Source organism: Solea senegalensis, linkage group LG1, assembly GCF_019176455.1.
Source record: "Solea senegalensis isolate Sse05_10M linkage group LG1, IFAPA_SoseM_1, whole genome shotgun sequence".
In the NCBI taxonomy this organism is placed as follows: domain Eukaryota; kingdom Metazoa; phylum Chordata; class Actinopteri; order Pleuronectiformes; family Soleidae; genus Solea; species Solea senegalensis.
Window position 1 is genome coordinate 20,629,769 of NC_058021.1, and position 24,164 is coordinate 20,653,932.

The following is a 24,164-nucleotide window of genomic DNA, read 5'->3' on the forward strand; positions in this document are numbered from 1 at the left end:
AAACATAATTACTGATATTTTGTCACAACTGTATCCACATTAAAAAACTATGAAAAATTCTACCTCCACATGTGTAGTTTATTATCCAGTTAAATTCGAATAATTGTGATATTTACTTGTTTTTGTGGTTCAACAAAATAGAACAAAATTACAAAACAAATGTATTGATGTTTAAGTTTAATATCAGCATCTTCGGACATGTTGAGCAATTAACTTGCTACAAATATGGATTATTAGTCATTTTAACCACATTTCTTGACACTTTGTCCTCAAAATATTAGTATTTCTAATTTACTCCTAACTGAAACAAAAAAATAAAATATTGCAATGAATGCATCATTTACTTTTAAGGTTAATTTGTTTATTCTCGAAAGTAATCACTTCTCAATAATATTGTATCTTGATATCTTGATAAAAAAATGATGTCGTCAGTCATGTTAATTCTGAACATGACTGACGGGTGGAGTGGCTCAGTGGTTTAGACTGGTACCCTGTGTGTGAAAGACATGATGGTTGCAATGGTCGCAAGTTTGACTCCACCTCCACCTCAGTTCCATTGTAAATCGCTTTGGATTTAGCGTCTGCTAAATGACATGTAATGATCTGTGAAAATATTACCATTTATTTTGTTATTCATGCCAAATACAAACTCACTATATTTATTTACTTTACACCTCAGTGTTGAGGACACAAGGTGATTTTGCTTTCTTTGTCTCAGCTCTGACGAATGACTTGTGCTGTTTTTGTCTTCAGCGAACGGTGTAGTAGTTTCCTACACCACCTGAACGCAGCACTGGCTCGGTTTCCACGGTAACGGCTGACAACGGAGGGACGATGGTTTACAGTAAGTAAAGAAAAGAAAAAAAACAAGAAAAACAACAACATTTGTCCACTTAAACACATCAACGACGTTTCATTACGTTTAAAATCTCGCGTGTTTTCAGTTGATAAACATGTTTGTGGTTCAAGTCTCTTAGTTTGAACGAAGTTTGTGGAGTTCATGAGCAGCAAGCTAACGAGGCTAATGCTATCTCCGTTAGCTGCATTAACGTTCTGTGTATAGCAGCTAAGCTAACATTGGTCATGTTTATTATTTGTGTTTTACTAAAGGTGCAGTGTATGAGGTTTAAAGGTGTAGTGTGTGAGATATAAAGGTGCAGTGTGTGAGGTTTAAAGGTGTAGTGTGTGAGATTTAAAGGTGCAGTGTGTGAGGTTTAAAGGTGTAGTGTGTGAGTTTTAAAGGTGCAGTGTGTGAGATTTAAAGTATAGGCGATAAAACACTTGATGTTGAATTCCCTGTGCGGCAGCATGCGCATTTCACTGCAAATGTTACCACCCCACCAGTAAGTTTACTTCGAGAGCTCCACCTTAGCTCCACCTTGTCCCTGCGAGAGTGCAGGCGAGGGAGGAAGAGCGGTATTATGTCAATGCGGAGGGACAAGTGTGCTGTTGGTGGCTGCACAGTGGAGCACAGTGTTTTACACCAACTTCCAGCCTCAGAGGATTTTATATATGAAGCTAATGTGCCGGATAAAGTCAGCAAACGTGTGTTTGTGTGTTCGCACCACTTCGCATCAGACTGCGGCCAGCGGTCGCCGTATTTAGTCAGCGACCGTATTTCACTGACGTACAAACACACACATTGTTAAGAAAAGGTCACACAGCTCATAACTGACCATTCTGACACGTCCTAATTAAAAATATTTGTTCAGTACGTCCTCCATGGAGCACAGACTCCGTCTGATACAGTCACATACAGCGGCAATTTATTCAGCTCGCCGTGCGCCACTGGCGATCAGTGGTGCTGTCCCGAAATGTTTTTAACTGATTTACAGTTCGGCACTGTTCGTCTCGATCCTTATGTAGGACGTCTCTTCCTGTGACGGCACTCTCGCTGTTTTCTGCGCACGCTGTTGATATTGTCAGAGAACTAGTGGAGGGAGGGGGAGAGGAATAGAGCTGAGCGAGTGAGCACTGTAAAGAGGACAAATCAGAAACCCCCTGGAAGAAGTGGGTGTGTGTTTGCCTGTGTCTCATTTGCATATAAAGGGACCATGCACGAAAACTGAGCGTTCTGAAAGGGGCAGGTTTAGCGGGGTTATTGAACTGCTATGATGCTTCATCCTTATGGTATTTTGACCAAAGCATGTCACTGACATGTTCATTAGGACACCAGGGAACTATTTTAATGGGGGAAATAGGGTATAATATGTCCCCTTTAAAGGTAAGGTTTAGATTTAAAGGTGCAGTGTGAGAGGTTTACATTTAAAGGTGCAGTGTGAAAGATTTAGATTTAAAGGTGCAGTGTGAGAGATTTAGATTTAAAGGTGCAGTGTGTGAGGTTTACATTAAAGGTGCAGGCAGGGCCGGCTCTTGGCATAGGCGATATAGGCGGTCGCCTAGAGCGCCATCTGCTGGAGGGGCGCTGCGAGGCGCCCCTCCAGCAAAAATTTCAATGAAAACAAATTTTCATTGTTTTAAATTTTTAAAACAATGAAAATAAAAATGATTTTCTATTCCCAGTCGCCCTCATTTGTGTGTTCTCTCTTGCAAATAATAAATATTAACAAATGAACAAACAATAATGTTCCTAAAATGTGGTGCTGCTGAATCACATGACGGGATCAGAGGTCAGGTCACAGACAGGTGAAGCTTTTGTTATTAACGACATGAAAAGGCCGTCCAAGCCCTCGGGCAACACACACGAGCGCTCAGTAAAGGGCACAAAATTAGGTAGAGCCGGCCCTGGGTGCAGGGAGTGAGGTTTACATTTAAAGCTGCAGTGTGAGAGATTTAGATTTAAAGGTGCAGTGTGAGAGATTTACATTTAAAGGTGCAGTGTGTGAGGTTTACATTTAAAGGTGTAGTGTGTGAGGTTTACATTTAAAGGTGCAGTGTGAGAGGTTTAGATTTAAAGGTGCAGTGTGTGAGGTTTTAAAGGTGCAGTGTGTGAAGTTTACATTTAAAAGGTGCAGTGAAAGATTTAGATTTAAAAGGTGCAGTGTGAGAGGTTTAGATTTAAAGGTGCAGTGTGAGATTTAGATTTAAAAGGTGCAGTGTGTTTTACATTTAAAAGGTGCAGTGTTTTACATTTAAAGGTGCAGTGTGGTTTACATTTAAAGGTGTGAGAGTTTAGATTTAAAGGTGCAGTGTGTGAGGTTTACATTTAAATGAGGTTTACATTTAAAGGCAGTGTGAGAGGTTTACATTTAAAGGTGCAGTGTTTGAGGTTTACATTTAAAGGTGCAGTGTGAAAGGTTTAGATTTAAAGGTGCAGTGTGAGAGGTTTAGATTTAAAGGTGCAGTATGAGACGTTTAGATTTTAAGGTGCAGTGTGAGAGGTTTAGATTTAAAGGTGCAGTGTGTGAGGTTTAGATTTTAAGGTGCAGTGTGTGAGGTTTAGATTTAAAGTTGCAATGTGAGAGGTTTAGATTTAAAGGTGCAGTGTGTGAGGTTTAGATTTAAAGGTATATTCATATTATGAGCAGGCTGGGCTCTGCTGAGGCGGCGTGCCACCGTGTGTAGTTGTCGTCCTGACCGCAGAGGTCACAGGACCTCGTCTCATGTCTCTGTTGTTCCTCATCCAGTCACGGAGGACATGGTTCGCCGACGAGCCGAGCACAACGAGAGCGAGATCTTCTCCCTAGAGGAAGTTTCTCTGCATCAGCAGGACATCGAGAAGATCGAGCATCTGGGCACGTGGTGCAGGGAGCTGAAGATCCTCTACCTGCAGAACAACCTCATCGACAGGATGGGTGAGACATGGGGACACAGGGACACAGGGACATGGAGATTCTTGCTCCTGATTGGATCAAATGTTGTGATACTGAAGAACTCTCACCTCTACATGTACTGTACAAATATGGCATTATTTCATGTTATTGTGTTGTTTTCATGCAGAGAATCTGAGTCGCCTGAAGAAACTGCAGTATTTGAATCTGGCCTTGAACAACATTGAAGTGATTGAAAACCTTGAAGGTTGGTGTAAAGTTTTACTGGAGTTAGCAGTGTGTTACTGTCTGACTGTGAACCCGGCATCTCACTCATGTCCTTCAGGCTGTGAGAGTCTGCAGAAGCTGGACTTGACGGTCAATTTCATCGGTCGCCTGAGCAGCGTCGAGACTCTGAGACACAACGTTCACCTCAGGGAGCTGTTTCTGGTCGGGAACCCCTGCGCCGAGTTCCAGGGCTACAGACAGTACGTGGTGACATCTCTGGCACAACTCAAGGTAACAAGGTTACAACCAAAGCGCTCACTTTCCCACACCAAAGTCCACAAAGAAATTTATTTTAGCTGGCGGGGACACTGGAGCTGCTGGTCCTCTGCTGCCTCGTGTGGTCACTTTGTGTCACTGAGGTCAATCTGAGCGAAGGATTTCTCAACATATATATATATATATATATGTATATATATATATATATTTATATATATATATATATATATATACACATAAATGTATGTATGTATATATTTATGTATGTATATATATAAATATACATATATATGTATGCAGTAGCGTACCGTGGGGTTTCAGTCAGGGCCTTCAGTTAAAAAAAACAAAAAACACGCACAAACACAATATGCTACTGCATCATTACCACCACATCTTCCGTTATTTCACTCATCAACCGTAATTTCACAAGCCACTATATGACACAAAAACAAGCTTCCACATGAGCATAGGCGTCAGATACGCGGGGAACACGTCCCCGGCACTATTTATGATCAACAGTTTTGTCCTCACCACTTCTAAAAAATATTCTAAATGTATCATTAACACTCCAACTACCAGAAATGATGTGAAATCGCTGTGAAAAGTGCACACGAAGGAGATCAGAAACATGATGGATCGGTGGTGTTAATGCAGTGATCATAGCTTACTTCAAAACCCAAACGTTGTTGATGACAACAGCGGGGGCTAGCGCCAGACACATCGCTGGGCCTGGGGCGTTCTGTCACTATGCATCAAATTTTGATTGGCTGACGACACACGTCAGTCAAAGTTATAACCAAATAGGAAATGGCAGCTTCAACGAAAGGCCAGCAATACTATTAGAGCAGGTCCACTATGATGCGTTTAATGACATTATGGAAAATCCTGCTCAGCTTCACAAAAAATAACCATATTCTTTCTGGAAATATAATCATAACATGTTGAAAAAGTAATTGAATTCAGACACGTTCAGACACACATTCATTTGATTATTTAAAATAATAAATAAATAATAATAATAATAATAATAAAAAATACTTTTTTGATTTTATCAGGCCAGCAGAGAAGGCCCTGCTGGCCCTGACAGCCCACCACTGTATGTATGTATAAAATACATATATGTACACATATACATACATACTCTACAATGCTGTAATATATCTATTTCCCACATGGTACTGTATATTTTTAATAAAAATCAATTAATAAATTAAGTTAAATATTTAAAATGTGAAAATAACAATATATATGCATTTATTAAAAGTATTTCATGTGTTTATTTATTTATGTGTCATTTATCAACACTGTAGGTGGCGGTAATGAGGCTTAAACACTTGGCGCCACCTGCCATTCAAACAGTAGAAGAAGGAAGTAGCTGCTGTTCTAATTGAAGAATCATACTTGCGTACTTGAGAAAGGTCCAGTATAAGACATTAGAACTTAGTGATTGAGGCAGCAGTGGATCAACAACTCCCGTGTGTGTGTGATGTTAAAATCACTGATTTTCTCTGTGGACTTTGGTGTGGGAGAGTGAGTGGTTTGCAAACTTCAGTTTCCTGCTGGAAAATCATCTGTCTGAAAGTGAGATAAAGACGTGATCATGTGACGTAGGTATTGTAGACCGGTTCATGCAGCAACAGGGGGCGCTAACAGTTGTGTTTTTGTACTTACAGTTGTGTTTTTTTTCTCAAAGATATTTTTTTTACATATTACAAAATCACAAAACAAGAAACCTTATCTAACCCAACCCCATATATATATGAATATATATATATATATATTTATATATATATATATATATATATATATATATATATATATATATATACATATATATATATATATATATATATATATATATATATATATATATATATATATATATAAATTATGAACCCACAGATGGGTCAAAAGCAGGCATCAGGCCAATTTGTCCACTTGGTATAGGTGGCATAAAAACAAAAGCAAAGTGTGAGGGATCCAGCCCCTATGTAGTTTTAAAATTATGAAAGTATTCCAGAAAGGGTCCCCACACTTTCTGAAACTTTTCTTTGGAGTTACGGAGTAATGTAGTATTTTTTCGAGATTTAGACAAGACATAACATCTCTCAACCACTGAGCGTGGGTGGGCGGGACAGCATCTTTCCATCGCAGCAATATTGCACGCCTGGCCAGGACAGAGGCGAAAGACAGAGCTCGCCGTTTAGCTGGGGTCAGGCGCACATCGACCTCCCCTGCAGTTCCAAAAAGACCGACCAAAGGGTTGGGCTCTATGTTCAAATTGACAATAAGGGACAAGGTTTGGAAAACTTCCCTCCAGTATTTCTCAAGGCTAGGACATGTCCAAAACATGTGGATGAGCGAAGCCTCCGCTCTCTTACATTTGTCGCACCAGGGATCCACATCTGGGCAGAAATTTGGCTTTGGATATATGGGTCCTGTGAACAACTTTGAATTGCAGCAAGCAGTGACGGGCACAAAGCGAAGTGGAGTTTATCAATTTAAAATTGTGTCCCACATTTCTTCTGACAAGGACAAATCCAGATCTTGCTCCCATGCAATTTTAATGTTGTCGAGTGGGGCCCGTCTTATACCTAGCAGTTTATTATAGACAATTGAGATCAAACCCCTGCGTGATGGCTGTAAATTGAGAAGTGCATCAGCAATGTTCACATCAGGTGTCTGAGGGAAGCTTGGTATCTGACAGCGAAGAAAGTGTCTTATTTGTAGATACCTGAAAAAGGGAGACTTTGGAAGATTAAACTTCTCAGTTAGTTGCTCAAATGATACAAAATGATTATCTATGAAAAGATCCCTGAAATGCTCAATACCCAGTCTCCGCCATTCCTGGAATGTTGTGTCCAATAAGGAAGGCTGAAAAAAGTGATTGGCAGAAATGGGACTTGAGAGGCAAAAATCGAAGTAGCCAAAGTGTCTCCTAAACTGAGCCCACACCCTCAACGTGTGAAAATCTCTGAGTTTTGACAGTAACTCTTCCTGTGTCTCTGTCCTCAGTGGTTGGACGGGACGAAGATCAGCCGCTCGGAGAGGATTGGAGCGTGTCAGGGTTTGGAGGAGGTGAGGAGACGTGTGTGGGTGCAGGAGGATGAATACCTGAAGAGGAGGAAGAAGGAGAAAGAGGAAGCAGAGAGGAAGGGAGCAGGAGAGGATGGAGGAAACGAGGACGACGCCAGCAACGCAGCGTGAGTGACAAACGTGACGACTTCCACGTCTCTGCGAGGTTTGAGTCCTGTCCAGAGTCCAGATCCTCTCTGTGTCTGCAGTGTGTGTTCAGAGGAGGACGAGGAGCAGCAGGAGAAGGAGTTCTGGCACACGCCGTGTTCCTTCACCCCTGAGTCTCGTCTGGAGGCACATCGCCACCTGGAGGAGAAGAGGAGGGCGAAGGAGAAGTAGGTTCACTGCTCTGTTTTGCTGCAGTTCCCCTGTTGTGCCACTGAGTGTCAGTGTAACACTGAGCTGCAGACTGACTTTTTATTTTCTTTTACAAATAACGACTCGAGTTTACATTAAATCAAATCAAATGTGACTTAAAAACAACAGTTTTTAAACAAAATGACAAAAAGACAATATAACAAATAAAACACTGAACAAAAGACTCAGCTTATAAAATCTAGGATGTCTTCAGAACATGATCACATCTTTATCTCACTGTGAGACAGACTTAAACTGATGCAGATTTTATTACACAAGTCTTTAGATCAGTGTCTTCTTTTCTTCCTCGGGCATCCACACTGACGGACGTGCTTTCACCAATGTGCAGCAGACTGAAGGTCCCTTGAACACTGTCCTCGACCTCTGCAGGGCGGTGACGGCCAACCCTCAGCAGAGAGCTTAACACTCACCAGTGTGTCAAATGAAAGTAACTCAAAGTCAAAGTCAAAGTCAGCTTTATTGTCAATTCTTCACATGTACCAGACATACAAACAATCGAGAGGACGTTTCTCATTCGCCGTGGTGAAAACAGTTAAAGTGCACTGGCACAACAGATAGCCAGACATTTCCTAATACTAAAACTAAAATACTAAAATTAATAAAATTTAAACATATAAAATATCAAATATACACCGATATAGGATATACAACAACAATACAAATAACAATACAAATAGTGCAAAAAAAGGCAGATGTAATGGTAGTAACATTCGAAAGATTATGAAGATATGTTTGTACTATAAAAGTAAATCTCTCCAGAACAGCACCAACGATGGTCAGTGGCAGGTGTACGTTGTGGCCTCTCTGGAAGTCAACAACAATCTCCTTGGTTTTGCTGACATTCAGCAGGAGGTTGTTGTCTCTGCACCACACCACAGGTCAGAAGGTCGACCTCCTTTCTGTAGTGGGTCTCGTCGTTCCTGACCCACCAGCGTTGTGTTGTCCGCAAACTTCACCATGTGGTTTGAGCTGTAGGTTGGTGTGCAGTCGTGAGTCAGCAGGGTCAGGAGCAGGGGACTGAGCACACAGCCTTGGGGGGCCCCTGTGCTGAGTGTGATGCTGCTCGAGGTGTTATTGCCGACACATACTGCTTGTGGCCTCTCACTGAGGAAGTCCAACAGCCAGTTGCAAAGGGAGGTGTTGAGTCCCAGCTGGTCCAGTTTACAGATGAGCTGTTGTGGAATTATGGTATTGAATGCTGAAATAAAGTCTATTAACAGCATTCTCACATATGAGTCTGATGTGTCCGGGTGGGTGAGGGCTGGGTGGAGAGCAGAACGTTTGGCTCGGTATGCAAACTGAAAGGGGTCCAGGGTGGGAGGAAGGATGGACTTAATGTGAGACATGACTAGCCGTTCGAAGCACTTCATAATGATGGTGGTCAGTGCCACAGGACGATAGTCATTGAAGCAGGATGGAGCAGGTTTCTTTGGCACAGGGATGATGATGGTGGCCTTGAAATGTGATGGGACAGCAGCTTGACTCAGAGAAGTGTTAAAGATCTCTGTGAAGACTTCCTTAAGCTCCTCTGCTTAGTCCTTCACCACACGTCCTGGGATGTTATCTGGGCCTGTTGCTTTGCGGGGGTTGATGGTGGAGAGTGACCGCTTCACACTAGCAGCAGACAGGCATAGAGCCTGATCATGGGGTGGCGGGGGGAGTTTTCTGTGGGCTTGTATTGTTTGTAGCTTCAAACCGTGCGAAGAAGCTATTGAGGTTGTTGAGCAGAGAGATGTTGTCATCGCAGATCTGTGGCGCAGGCTTGTAGTCCGTAATGGTCTGAATGCCCTGCCACAGGCTCCACGTGTCTCTGCTGTCTTTGAAGTGGCAGGTTATCTTTTTTTGTATAGTCCTGTTTCGCTTTCCTGATGCCACAGGACAGGTTGACTCTCGTTATTCTCAGGCCATTTTCATCCCCAGCTCTGAAGGCTTTGTCTCTGGCCCTCAGCAGCTGGTGGACAGCTCCTGTCTGCCATGGCTTCTGGTTAGCCCGAATGATGATGGTCTTTGTGTGGGTCACATCATCAATGCACTTCCGGAAGTAAGAGGTCACAGTGTCTGTGAACTCCTCGATGTCTGTGTTGTAGTTGTATGTGGCTGCTTGTTTGGAGTGGCTCAGTGGTCTAGGGTGCGTAAGACACCATGGTCGCATTGGTCGCAAGTTTGACTCCACCACTGGCTGATTGTACTCAATTCCATTGTAAGTCGCTTTGGATAAAAGTGTCTGCTAAATAACATGTAATGTAATGTACTATCCCAGTCTATTGTTGCAAAGCAGTCCTGAAGAGCAGACATGGCGTCCTCCGGCCACACTCATACCTCCTTACTGGTTTCGCAACCTTCACTCTGGGCCTGTATGCTGGCATTAGCATAACAGTAATGTGATCAGAGAGTCCGATGTGGGGGAGGGGGGAGGCCTTGTATGCTCCTTTGTGGGAAGTGTAAACCAAATCCAATGTGTTTTCCCCTCTTGTTGGGAAGTTGACATGCTGGTAGAATTTTGGGAGGACAGTCTTAAGGTCAGCATGACTAAAATCTACAGTGAGGATGGTAAATCCATCTGGGTGTGCTGTCTGTTGTTCACTGATGGCCTGGTACAGTTTACAAAGTGCCACATTCCTGTCAGGTAGAAAGGACGGTGTTTACATTCTACAACAGCGTCTCACCACGTGGCGGTGGAGTGTGTGTTTACATACGGGATGTATGTAAACACACACTCCACCGACACGTTGTTTACCTCCGTTAACGGGGACTCTGTCTGCTCGGTAGCATGTTAGCTGTTCCAGTTGTACGGCAGAGTCTGGGATGTTGTCGTTCAGCCATGTCTCAGTGAAAACAAGCACACAGCAGTTACTCACTGTCCGATTCGCTGACCTCAGCAGTTGTATTTAATCCATTTTGTGGTCCAAGGATCGTACATTTGCCAGGACGATGGATGGTATGGATGGGCGAGATGGGCTAGCTGCTAGCCGAGCCCGGATACCTCCACGTTTGCCCCTTTTCTGCTTCCTCGCACACCGCTTCCGACGTTTCCATTCCGAGGGAGGAGTGGCAGTCGAGTCTGGTGTGGTCGCAGGCAGGCGAAGTAATCCGAGCTCCAGCAGTGTGTCTGTGTCAATGTCCAAAACGTTATATTGCTCTTGCAGATGTCTAGCAGAGCCTGTCGACTGTACTGATATTGCGACGTATACAGACGAGACGAACACGACAAACTGTCGGTCAAACACATATTTAACAAATTAAACACCACATTGTCAGGAAAGCGAGGGGCCACTGCATCCACACACGCCGCCATCTTTCTTTTATCCATAAACAAACCTTAAGGGGTTAATTAAAGGGTTAGGGAATGCATTATGTCTCTGAGTGTCCTCTTTAAGAACGCTGTACAAGAACGTGTGTGTGTCATGATGTCTCCACTCCATCTTCACAGATGATCGTGGTCTCTCCTTCACCCTCTCACTCATAACTCTGCTGCCACCATCCGTCACACACACAAGCACACACGTACACACGCACACACACAGACACACGCACATGCACACACACTCACACACTCGCACATGCACACACACTCACACACGCACACACACGCACACACACTCACACACGCACACACACTCACACTCAGCTGTTTGTCCCTCAGGTCAATGGTAAAGACGGAGAAACCCTCAAGGACTCTAATCACTGTGGACGGACGCGTCCTCAACGTCAACGAACCAAAGTAAAAACACCTTTGACCTTTGACCTGGTTAAGATTAGAATGGTGGTTATGGATGAGGTTAGGGTTAGTCAGGTTACTAACTGTTCAGGTTACTGTCAGTAGTCTAACGCAGTGATTGGCTGCTACAAAATAAAAGCATGTATGATGGTCTATGCACACTGGTGACAAACAGCGCCCTCTAGCTGTGAGGTAATCCCCTGCTGTGTGTGTTTGTGTGTGTGAACGTACAGACTGGACTTCTCTCTGACTGAGGACGAAGACAACAACAGCATCGTCTTAGACTTGTCTGTTTACAGGTACAAACAACAACAACTTTCATTCTTTTAATTCAGTTTAGTTTTAACTTTGTTGAATAATTGACATTTCAGACCCTCCCCCTGCCCCTCCCACAGACACATGGACTCCTCCCTCTTGGATGTGGACATTCAGCCGACGTTCGCCAGAGTCAGTGTCAAAGGAAAGGTCATTGAAAACCTGCGCTCAATCTCCCACTCGAGTGATGGACGAGTGATGGACGAGTGAGGGACGAGTGATGGACAGAGTGAGGGACGAGTGAGGGACAAAGTGAGGGACAGAGTGATGGACAGAGTGAGGGACGAGTGAGGGACAGAGTTGATTTACAGCAGATAAAATGTTGTGTGAAGCTGCTGAGTCCTTAAAGATTTTTCTGATACGCTGATACATTTATGGACAGACTTTATTAGTCACCTGTTGTGGACAGAGGTCGTCTACCCCCGCCTCTCTGACTCTCAGTAGCAGCAGCAGCAGCATTAACAGCAGCAGCAGCAGCAGCAGTAGCAGCAGCATTAACAGCAGCAGCAGCATGAACAGCAGCAGCATTAGCATTAGCAAGCAGCAGTAGCAGCAGCATTGGCAGCAGCATTGACAGCAGCAGCAGCAGCAGCAGCATTAACAGCAGCAGCAGCATTAACAGCAGCAGCAGCATTAACAGCAGAAGCAGCAGCATTAGCAGCAGAAGCAGCAGTATTAACGGCAGCAGCAGTAGCAACAGCAGCAGCATGAACAGCAACAGCAACAGCAGTAGCAGCAGCATTAACAGCAGCAGCAGCATGAACAGCATTAGCAGCAGTAGCAGCAGCATTAACGGCAGCAGCATTAACAGCAGCAGCAGCAGTGTTTCAGTGATGAACAGTCTCAGTCTCCTGAGTCTTCTCTGGACAGTGTGGCTATAAAAAGCCTCACAGATGATTAAAGTCATTTGACACCATGGTACAATGTCACTGCCACGTCGCCACATTAATCTTGTTAATTAAACTTGTGAATAATTCACCCCCACAGATGTTTCAGATGGTTCTTCCCGTTGAAGTCAGGCCCGACAGCTCCACAGCACTGAGGTCTCAAACCACTGGACACTTGCTCCTCACCATGCCCCGAGTACGTACGGTAACTTTAAAGCTCTTCGTGTCCATGTCTTTATCTCACTGTGAGACAGGTTCCAACAGGAAACTGAAGTTTGTAAACCACTCACTCTCTCACACCAAACCTCATAGAGAAATCAGTGATTTTAACATCACACACAGAGTTGTTGATCCACTGCTGCCTCCATCACTAAGTTCAAATGTCTTATTTTGTCACTTCGCTGTTTGAAATCCTTCATTCAGATTAATATCAGTGACACAAAGTGACCACACGAGGCAGCTAAAATCACTGATTTTCTCTATGGGGTTTGGTGTGGGAGAGTGAGTGTTTTACAAACTGAGTGAGCCTCTGTGTCTCAGGCTACTTCTCAGCAGCAGGGGGCGCTCACAGCTCACAGCACAGTGACATGTGTCTTTGAGTGTCTTTAAAGAGCAGCAGCTTTAACGACGACTCGCTGTTTTGCAGGCTAAATGTGAAATCAAAGTGACAAGAACCGCCCCTCGTCCAATCAGACGCAGCCGCTCACCCGAGGACAGAGAGAGGTATACGTTTCCACGACGATTAACAGTAACTGTATTAACGATTAACAGTAACTGTGTGTGTGTGTGACTGACACACACACACACACACACACACACGTATTGCGAGTACACAAAATAATAAAGGGTGATGGGTGATAAGTGTCATGCCACGTGCAAATGCAGCAGACACCTGTGTTTACACTCTTCTCAATGTACAAATAATGATTTACTTTATGATAATGAATTTTGAGTTTAACAGCTGCTTCGCTTCACAATTCAAGCAGTCCATGTATTACCAAGAGAGACCGATGTGACAGTTTAGGCTATTTCAGTCATAATGCACACATTATGTATATGTACTATATATGTATATATAGCGCCATCGGCCGCAGGTTGTGCGGCCAGTGGCGCAACGGGGAAAACGCAAATGCCGCTGTTCACCTCACAGGTGCTGAAAAGCACCAGTGGCAGTGTTTTGTAATATCCTCGCCCTGGCTGCAATAAATGCTTCAGTTCTTCATAAAAAAAAAAAATGTGTTGATGACACGGAGAAACTTCATCGTGCGCCTCGCAACTGAAGTGCGTTCTGTTCCCATTAGCACAAAAGCTCGACACGTCGTGCATTGATTAATTAAAGTTTTAAGTTTAAAGAAATTATTCATTTCTATTGAGCTATAAATAAAAAAATTAAAGGGCTTTTATCTGTTATTTCAAGAGCGGATTCAATTTCTGTTTGTCAATAAACACATTTTCTCACTTTTCACAATTCACATTTGTAAGTGGGCATGTGCGTGTTGTTGTTCAGCACCGTTTTCTGTATGCCTTCCGGGACCTGTGACCTGTGACCGTCATCCCTGCGCTGTCCTATGTAAGCTTTGTGTTCCGGCACCTTATGATTTACAAATGACACGCTGGTTTTAGGCTATACCTGGTCATATTGCTGTTGGTATGTTTAACGTGATGATTACATGCTGCAATATATAGTGTGTAGGATGATAAAAAATATACGTACTGTAGGTTAATAACTGTGCCCCCCCATGCATTTCATATGCCCACCTTCAAACTGAGGTCTGGCGACGGGTGTGACATGGACTGCTTGAATTGTGAAGCGAAGCAGCTGATAACTCAAAAGTCGTCATTATAAAGTAAATAATTTGTACACTGAGACGAGCGTGCTCACAGGCGTCCCTTGCGTTAGCACATGGCACGGCACGAATGACCCCTCACTGTTTGATTTCCACAAACACTACACAGCGTGTGTCTGTATGCTCATGTAGAATTGTACTTCACAGTCACGCGTGGTCTTCATGTTATTACATTACATTACATGTCATTTAGCAGACGCTTTTATCCAAAGCGACTTACAATAAGTGCATTTAAACATTTGGGTACAAATAAGATCTAGAAGTAAGTGCTTCAAGTAAGCCAAACTATGAAGTGTTTGTTTTTTTTGTCGCCGTCGTCTTAGTCGAGGTAGAGTTGGAAGAAATGTGTTTTTAGTCTGCGGCGGAAGATGTGGAGGCTTTCTGCTGTCCGGATGTTGATAAGGAGCTCGTTCCACCATTTGGGAGCTAGGACAATGAACAGTCTCGAGTTCTGTGAATGTCTCTGCGATCCTCTCAGTGAGGGGGCAGCGAGCCGGTTTGCCGATGCAGAGTGGAGTAGGCGGGCTGGGGTGTAGGTTTTGATCATGTCCTGGATGTAGGCTGGACCGGATCTGTTTGTAGCATGGAACGCAAGCACTAGAGTCTTGAAGCGGATGCGAGCAGCTACAGGAAGCCAGTGAAGGGAGCGGAGGAGTGGTGTAGTGTGAGAGAATTTTGGTAAGTTGAAGACCAGTCGAGCTGCTGCATTCTGGATGAGTTGCAGAGGTCGTATGGCACACGCAGGGTGACCAGCCAGGAGGGAGTTGCAGTAATCCAAGCGTGAGATGACAAGAGCCTGGACCAGAACCTGTGCCGCCTTCTGGGTTAGAAGAGGCCGTATCCTTCTGATGTTGTGCAACATGCATCTGCAAGATCGAGCTGTTGCAGCAGTGTTGGCAGTGAGGGAGAGATGGGTTCCTTGCGGTATGAGAAGGAGCTACCACAGAGTTGTCGAGGGTGATGGTCAGGTCTGTGGTGGGAGAGCCCTTTCCTGGGAGAAAAAGAAACTCGGTCTTGTCGAGATTGAGTTTGACCAGGTGATGGTCAGACATCCACTGAGAGATGTCGGTCAGACGGAGATCCGTTCTGCTACAAGTGTGTTAGAGCTGGGAAAAGAGAGAATGAGTTGCCATGTCACATATTTGAGGCGTAGTTCACCTGTCACGTAGGCGTATGCGCAACAGCGCGTGTGCAGTGTCTGCGTGACGCCTACGTGACGTGACGTCTGTCCATTGAAAGTGAATGAATTTACACGTTAGAGGTTAGATGTTATCGCACAGACGCTGTACATGCGTTTTTAGTATAGTGTGCTGGCATAAAATGCCCCTGATAGCGCACACGCACACACACACATGCGCACACACTCACACACACACACCCTGGTGTCTCATGTCCCTGGTGTCTCATGTCTCATGGTGTCTCATGTCCCTGGTGTCTCCATGTTCATGGTGTCTCCATGTTCATGGTGTCTCATGTCACTGGTGTCCCTGGTGACTCCATGCCCCTGAAGTCTCATGTCCCTAAAGTTTCATGTCCCTGGTGGCTCATGTCACTGGTGTCTCATTTCCTTGGTGTCTCATGTCACTGGTGTATCATGTGTCACTGGTGTATCATGTGTCATGTCCCTGGTGTCTCATGTCCCTAAAGTCTCATGTCTCTGGTGTCTCATGTTTGTGGTGTCTCATGTTTGTGGTGTCTCATGTTTGTGGTGTCTCATGTCCCTGGTGTCTCATGTTCCTGGTGTCTCATGTTGGTGTCTCATGTCCCTGAAGTCTCATGTCCCTGGTGTCTCATGTTCAGTGCCAGCCCTGAGTAATTTGGTGCCCTAGGCAAAATCTTAGCTGGCGCCCCCTTGCATCGCAGCAGTCAATTTCACAATCAACTTTCATACAATCACACAGAAACTGCATGTGTGTATTCAAGATTTTATTTCTCTGAGTAAAGAATATCACACCAAATAAAAACAGTGCAAGCTATCATTCTTTTTGGAGTACATCAGCCAGCTCCTTTTGTGGTCCTCTGTGAACTAACTCTCTTCTTACTTTGTCTGTAAGAAGAGATGGCAAGTCAGCAAGGTAGATAGGTGCAGCCTTTAGTCCTGATACTGTGTCACTGGGCTGTGCAGAGGTAGACGGGACAGGAGCACCTGAGGCTGTGCCACTGGGGGTGGTGCTGAAATATTTTAAAAGTGCATCTGAAGAGAGAAGAGAAGTATATGTTACGACTGCATGTTACATTTTAATAAAAAAAACAGATGCTTGGTGTGCTATACATGAGACTAATATAGACTAATAATGAAAGTGTGATGAGATTCATTCAACTTTATTGTCAGTGCAATGCAATTCAGTCTAACCAGAGTGCAAAAACCAGTAAAGTGCAGTGAAATGAATATATATGTATATATAGCCTATGAATGATATGGGGAAGCTAAGGTATGAAATATTAACAGTAATACACTTTAACACTGGTAAACTTTAACAAACATAAACTGTGACACATAAAACCAAAGGCTTACAACCACCCTATTACAAAGGGGATGGACAACTAAAAGCATTTTAACTGACATACAAGCAGGAAAGACACCTGTAAAATAACACCTGAACAGGCCTAACGTTAAGTTTCCAAACGTCCCTGATGAATTTAAGGTGGAGTAACATTAACACACGTCGACTCAGCTATTTATTGATTATTAAACAATGTCGCTATCGTCTGAAGTAAGCTAGCAAGCTAATACTCTGCTCTGGTAACTACGATGCATTAAACTATTAATTTCATGCACTTCATCACATTGACATTACTGTACCTCTATCTTTTTCACATGTTTCTTCCTCTTCTTTCCTTCTTTTCCTTCCTTGGGCGCCGGATGGCTTCAGTCTTTTGGACATAATTCCGATACAGTGTCATTAATCTTTTTCTTCGTCTCTGGGTCACAGTCCGTTCAGATTCAGGCAGCTGTCCTCTTGACCCCGCCCCCCTCACGCAGGTACAGAGCAACCCAGAAAAAAGGCTTCTGCATTATTTAATAGTCTTTGCTATGACTTTATGTTGCTGTGGGCTTATATAATATTTCGAAATAATAGTAATAATGGCGCTGGTAAAAAAAAGTAGTATTTATATGTATATATATATATATATATATATATATATATATATATATATATATATATATATATATATATATATATACACATATATATATATATATATATATATATATATATATATATATATATATATATATATATATATATATACATAAATATACACTTCTTTCTTTTTTTTCCCGTTTTCGGCGCCCCCTGTGGATGACGGCGCCCCTAGCATTTGCCTATACTGCCTATGCCCAGGGCCGGCTCTGCTCATGTTCCTGGTGTCTCATGTCACTGGTGTCTCATGTCTCATGTCCTTGGTGTCTCATGTCACTGGTGTATCATGTCTCATGTCCCTGGTGTCACTGGTGTATCATGTCTCATGTCTCTGGTGTCTCATGTCCCTGAAGTCTCATGTCTCTGGTGTCTCATGTTTGTGGTGTCTCATGTCCCTGAAGTCTCATGTCCCTGGTGTCTCATGTTCCTGGTGTCTCATGTCCCTGGTGTCCTCATCACACCAGGCTGTAACACACTCAGCGTGGCTCAACCACACGGCCTTGACCGGAGCTTCAGTATCGCAGAAATAGGGCGACAGTAAAACATGTGAGCCTCAGGCTCAACCTGACACACACACACACACACAGACGCACACAGACGCACACACTCACACAGGCACACACACACAGCTTCAGTTATATCCACACTGAAACAGGAATTTACCCTGCAGTACACATGCCCGGCCTGTAGGGCTGAAACTATTACTCCATTCACTGATTATTAATCAATTACTAAATTAATCATCAACTATTTTGACAGTTAATTCATCGGTACAAGGTTTTTTTAAATAATTAAAACAAGCTTCTTTTTCAGCTTCTTAAATGTGAATATTTTCTGGTTTTATTTTGGAAACTGCGCAGTTGTCTTTTAGTGTGGACACCACCCACTGCTGAGTTATTGCATCTTCTGTACATGATTAAATCTGTGACCTTTGACCCCAAGCTCACCTACAGAGTCCATACTCAGTGGGCTGTGGCTGCGAGGAGGAGGGTCAACATACAGTATATTTACTCAATGACATGAATATCAGGAACCCTGAGGGCCTCGTCGCCGTGGTGATGTCCTCTGTGGCGGTTTTTTAAAGGTCAGAGGTCAGGGTCAACAGCGGAGTTACACGTTGGACGCTTACTCTCAGTGAAAAACCCCACGCCAAACCCCATAGAGAAAATCAGTGATTTTAGCTGTGGGGACACAGGAGCTGCTGCTCCTCTGCTGCCTCGTGTGGTCACTTTGTGTCACTGAGATCAATCTGAACATATGATTTATAAAGCTGAATTTTACAAAATCAGACATTTGAACTTGGATCAACAACTCCTGTGTGTTTGATGTTAAAATCACTGATTTTCTCTATAGACTTTGGTGTGGGAGAGTGAGTGGTTCACAAACTTCAGGCTAACAGTGAGATAAACTTGATCATGTGACGTAGAGATCGTAGAAACTTAAACTGACATATTTTGTAAACACACATTTTTTTGTAACACACATTTTGTAAACTGAGTCTTTTGTTCAAGGGTCTATAATCTGTTCTTTTTTGTGAAATTTTAACTGATAACCACTAATTTCCTGCTTCTCATGGCCGATACCGATAACTGATAAATTCATATTTAAGATAATCTGCAGTTTGTGCACGATGCAGTGACGAAAAACTCATGTTCAAATTATTATTTTTTTCATGTCATCACACAAATATGTGGTCATTTGCTGTAAATAACAATAACAGTAAGGTATTTGTGGAGTATCCTGCAGTAATATAAAATAATATGCATTGACATTTCATTTCCAAAAATTAATCAAATAAATAAAACAAAGTGCATCCTCAAAAATAAAGTGACTCATCAGCCAAAGCTTTACAGAATTATTAATGCTTTGTGATTTTTCTGAAATCTTATAGTTCCAAATAAGAAAACTTAAAATGATTTCCACTTTCTACTCACCATTTCTTAACCTCCCCTTAAACGATCTTTTCACTTGGACACATCCGAGAAGAAGCAACAGCTTGGGTGTAGCGTAGCTCCATATGTGCTATTAGCTCGCTAACACCCAGGTTCTCAATGACAGGAAAAGGCTGGTCGTCGAGCGCTGTGTCGTTTATGGCTTTAGCCTTTTCACTGTCTCTCGAAACAGTTTTCAAACACCTGCTGAATGTGGACATCGACAATCCCTTACACCACACTAACTGTTACCGCGGCTGCTTCATATTCTTTCAGTCCCGCTTCACTACAGTGACAGCGATAAATTTGTTCAAACTTTTAGTCTTCTTTCCTCCTGTTGGAATCCTCGCTGAACAGCGATGCTGTTATTATCTTCTGACATGGAGGCAAAACGCCCACACTGGTGAAGACGTGTTCATTGTTAATCAGGCAGTAACGGGTCAGGCTTGGGTCCTGATAGACTTAACCAGTGCAACAAAACAATCCCCCCAATTTCATTAATTTATCTTTTGATCGGATAAATGTACGGAACGATAAAAAATTATGTAATTTTCCCCCAAATCGGCCGATATTTTTATCGGTCTGATAAATATCGTGCATCTCTAAAACTGACATATGTAAACGACTCACTGTCCCACACCAAACCCCATAGAGAAAATCAATGATTTTAGCAGGGACACAGGAGTTGTTGATCCACTACTGCCTCCAACACTAAGTTCAAATGTCTTATTTTGTAAAATTAAAGACCAGCAAGTTTGCAGGAGGAGGAGGGGTCAGGGGTTGGGCAGTGAACGCAGTGTCTGTTTCGACTAAAACACAACTGTGCAGTTTCCAAAATAAAAGTCTCATCTCTGTTCGTCCACACCAAAACACAACTGTGCAGTTTCCAAAATAAAAGTCTCATCTCTGTTCGTCCACACCAACACACAGCTGTGCAGATTCCAAAATAAAGTCTCATCTCGTCCACACCCAACCACACAGCTTCGATTCCAAAATAAAAGTCTCATCCAAAACACAGCTGTGCAGATTCCAAAATAAAAGTCTCATCTCTGTTCTCCACACCAAAACACAGCTGTGCAGTTTCCAAAATAAAAGTCTCATCTCTGTTCATCCACACCAAAACACAACTGTGCAGTTTCGTCCACACCAACACGTTATTGTCTCTGACTCTTATTTTTTTCTTCCCTCAGAAGAAACAAGGTTCTCGAGTGTCTGGAAGTCAACCCCAGCAGACATCGGGCACTTGCCCTCAGCAGCATCGTGCCACATCAGGAGACGACAGAAGGTCCACTGGAAGCTTCCAGAACAGCTGCACCTACTGCTGCAGGACACGACACGTCCTCTGAGGAGTTTGTGGACGATCCCGACGTTCCTCCACTTGTTTAAGACGTGGCATAATAATCAAACTGAGACGTGTGCCAGGTTTTTGATGAAACTGAACACTGACCTGAGGATTCCTGACTTTAGTTTAAGGACAATTAAAACTTTTTGTTTTATTTTATCTGGTTGTTTAAGTCTACATAGCTACGTCACATGTTCACGTCTTTATCTCACTGTGAGACTTCCACTTAGCTCACTGTGAGACTTCCACTACTGAGGTTTCTAACTCCGGATAACCTGGTTGACGCACTTTGCCTTGCCGATTGCTCTTTTTCTGCCTTTGACTGAATGTCCACGTTGTTCGTTGAGTTGCAATATATTGGATTTATTGCTGTGCATTTACCATACATAAGGAAACTCCATCAAACAATCAAAGGAGGAGCGCCTCTGCGCCACAGCGGTCGAAAACCGTTTGCCCTTCCAGGTCAAAAACCTGACAAGGACAGTGATAATGCCACCTATATACACCTGAGCTCCCCCTCTGAGAGTACAACAACCCCACACACACATTGAGTGAATTACACCAAACCTCATAACACAATCAAACACATTCGGCTCCCATAGTGTTGTTTTGTTTTTTTCTGATGTCGTGTCAGACTTTGCTCACAGCCCAGAGGACACGACTCTGGACAAACAAGTCTCCTTGAAGCTCGGCTAACACTTCGTCTCCTTGTTCTTCACTTTTCTCTGAGTCGTCACCTGAAAAACTCAGCGGTCATAAAGTCCATCTCCTCCTCCTACCTCCTTCCTTCCTCCTTCCTCCCTCCTTCCTCCCTCAATTCCGGAAGCAGCAGCGTCTTCAGAGGACATTTTGGCACCGGAGCATTTTTCCTCCTGACAGCTTCACTGTTCTCTTTATTGTCCACGGTCTATATTTGGAACAGACAGGAAGTTCTGACCATTAAAGAAAAACTGCTCTGATTCACAGCTGATCATCGAATCATCCTGACAACCAGAATGGGAACGAGAATGTGGACGAGAACGTGGACGAGAACGTGAACGTGAACGAGAACGTGGCTGAGAGTGAGAGCGAGAATGAGAACGAGAACGAGAACGTGGACGTGGACAAGAACGAGAACGAGAACGTAGACAAAATAAAGTACACTAAAACACGTCCAAAATAAAAGTCTCCATCTCAGTTCGTCCACACTTAAACACAGCCCCATCGTCTTCTAAATAAAAGCCTGTATCTTTTAGTCCAAATTGAAACACCAAATTTGGCAGCTTTCAAAAATAAAAGTCTCAGTTTTCTTCATCCAAGCTAAAACACTGTTAATGCTACAACAAACCCTGCCTTTTTCAAAATAAAAGTCATTAAAACGCAACCTTGTAGTTTTCAAAATCAAAGTCAGTCTGACTTTCTGTTTGTTGAGCAGTTTTCAAAATAAAAGTGTGTGTGTCTCTTTGTGTGTGTGCAGGATTGGACAGAATTAGAATGTGTGACAGAATCCATGGAGACAAAGACAGATATTTTAAAACCATTTCCTGGACACAGATGTGAGGACAGTAAACTGATCAGTGGTCACTTCCTGCTCTGCCTCATTAATTATGGATGAAATGTCATGGTTTGGTGGTGAAACAGGAAACACATGTTTGTGTTTGTGGTCTTTAAACATCATTACTTCCATTTAACATTTGACTTTAACTCTGTGTGGTTTTATAAACCTCAGCTCCTTCTGTGTGAATGAATGAATGAGTGAGTGAATATCTTTATTTACGTTAATATAAGAGTAAAACATATCATATTTTAAAACACAACCTCATAGTTTCCAAAATAAAAGTTTCCATCTGTGTTCGTCCACACTAAAACACAACCTCATAGTTTCCAAAATAAAAGTCTGCATCTCTGTTCTTCCACACTAAAACATGACCTCATAGTTTCCAAAATAAAAGTCTCATCTCTGTTCGTCCACACTAAAACACGACCTCATAGTTTCCAAAATAAAAGTCTGCATCTCTGTTCTTCCACACTAAAACATGACCTCATAGTTTCCAAAATAAAAGTCTCCAGCTCTTTTCATCCATACTAAAACACAACGTCGTAGTTTCCAAAATAAAAGTCTCCATCTCTGTTCGTCCACACAAAACTGAACTGTGCAGTTTCCAAATAAAAGTCTCCATCGCTGTTCGTCTACACTAAAACACAAGCTTACAGTTTCCAAAATAAAAATCTCCATCTCTGTTTGTCCACACTATAACAGGACCTCATATTTTCCAAAATAAAAGTCTCATCTCTGTTGGTCCACACTAAAACACAACCTCATAGTTTCTAAAATAAAAGTCTGCATCTCTGTTGCTCCACACTAAAACACAACCAAAATTAAAGTCTACATCTCTGTTCGTCCACACTAAAACACAACCTAATTTTTCCAAAATAAAGTCTCCATCTCTGTCACTAAAACAAAACCTCATACTTTCCAAAATAAAAGTCTCCATCTCTGTTAGTCCACAACAAAACTGAACCATGCAGTTTTCAAATTAAAAGTCTCCATCTCTGTTCGTCCACACTAAGACATGACCTCATAGTTTTCAAAATAAAAGTCTCCATCTCTGTTCCTCCACACTAAGACACAACCTAATTTTTCCAAAATAAAAGTCTCCATCTCTGTTTGTCCACATAAAAAATACAACCTCATAGTTTCCAAAATAAAAGTCTCCATCTCTGTTGGGCCACACTAAAACATAAACGTGCAGTTTCCAAAATAAAAGTCTCCATCTCTGTTCGTCCACACTAAAGCACAACCTCATAGTTTCCAAAATAAAAGTCTTCATCTCTGTTCGTCCACACTAAAGTGAGTAACGTCTGTTAGTTTTCAGTGGACGCATCATTTCCATGTCTCCAGTGTCTGACCGTGGTCAGATTAAAGGTGAATGTGTTGTGTTCGTGGACCTGTGAGGCGTTCATTGACTCGATGAATCGATGCAGCTGCGTGAGAAAAATTACTCCTGGTGTCGAGTCCCAGAGGATCGAGCCGATACAACGAGTCAGCACAATAAACACGTCAGTGTCACGCATGTAAATCACTGTGTGGTGATGATGATCCTGGTCCCGCTGTTTTTGCTGTGGTTAGATCACATAATTTCTTCTTCCAGACGACTGCCAGAGGTGACAAAGAACGCCATTTAACAAAAGACTCAGTAAATAAAATCTACATCAAATTTGACACAATAAGACATTAGAACTTAGTGATGGAGGCAGCAGTGGATCAACAACTCCTGTTTGTGTGATGTTAAAATCACTGATTTTCTCTGTGGACTTTGGTGTGGGAGAGT

General features: G+C 42.9%; 1 protein-coding gene across 1 annotated transcript; it reads left to right on the forward strand.

Moving 5' to 3' along the window:
- Positions 1–792: 792 nt before the first annotated feature.
- Positions 793–22,216, forward strand: LOC122769852 (dynein axonemal assembly factor 11-like). Its single transcript, XM_044026730.1, has 12 exons — positions 793–844; positions 3,588–3,755; positions 3,901–3,978; positions 4,057–4,229; positions 7,230–7,417; positions 7,499–7,624; positions 11,311–11,388; positions 11,619–11,684; positions 11,757–11,895; positions 12,688–12,783; positions 13,234–13,310; positions 20,702–22,216. Exons 1-12 carry the CDS (start codon positions 835–837, stop codon positions 20,895–20,897), a joined length of 1,395 nt encoding a protein of 464 aa, XP_043882665.1. The 5' UTR covers positions 793–834; the 3' UTR covers positions 20,898–22,216.
- The last annotated feature ends 1,948 nt before the right edge of the window (positions 22,217–24,164 follow it).

Bases quoted from the DNA above. Each gene is read 5' to 3' on its own strand.
- LOC122769852 (XM_044026730.1), top strand. The intron at 4,230-7,229 runs GTAACAAGGTTA...CTCTGTCCTCAG, and splicing joins CATCTCTGGCACAACTCAAG to TGGTTGGACGGGACGAAGAT. The intron at 13,311-20,701 runs GTATACGTTTCC...TTCTTCCCTCAG, and splicing joins TCACCCGAGGACAGAGAGAG to AAGAAACAAGGTTCTCGAGT.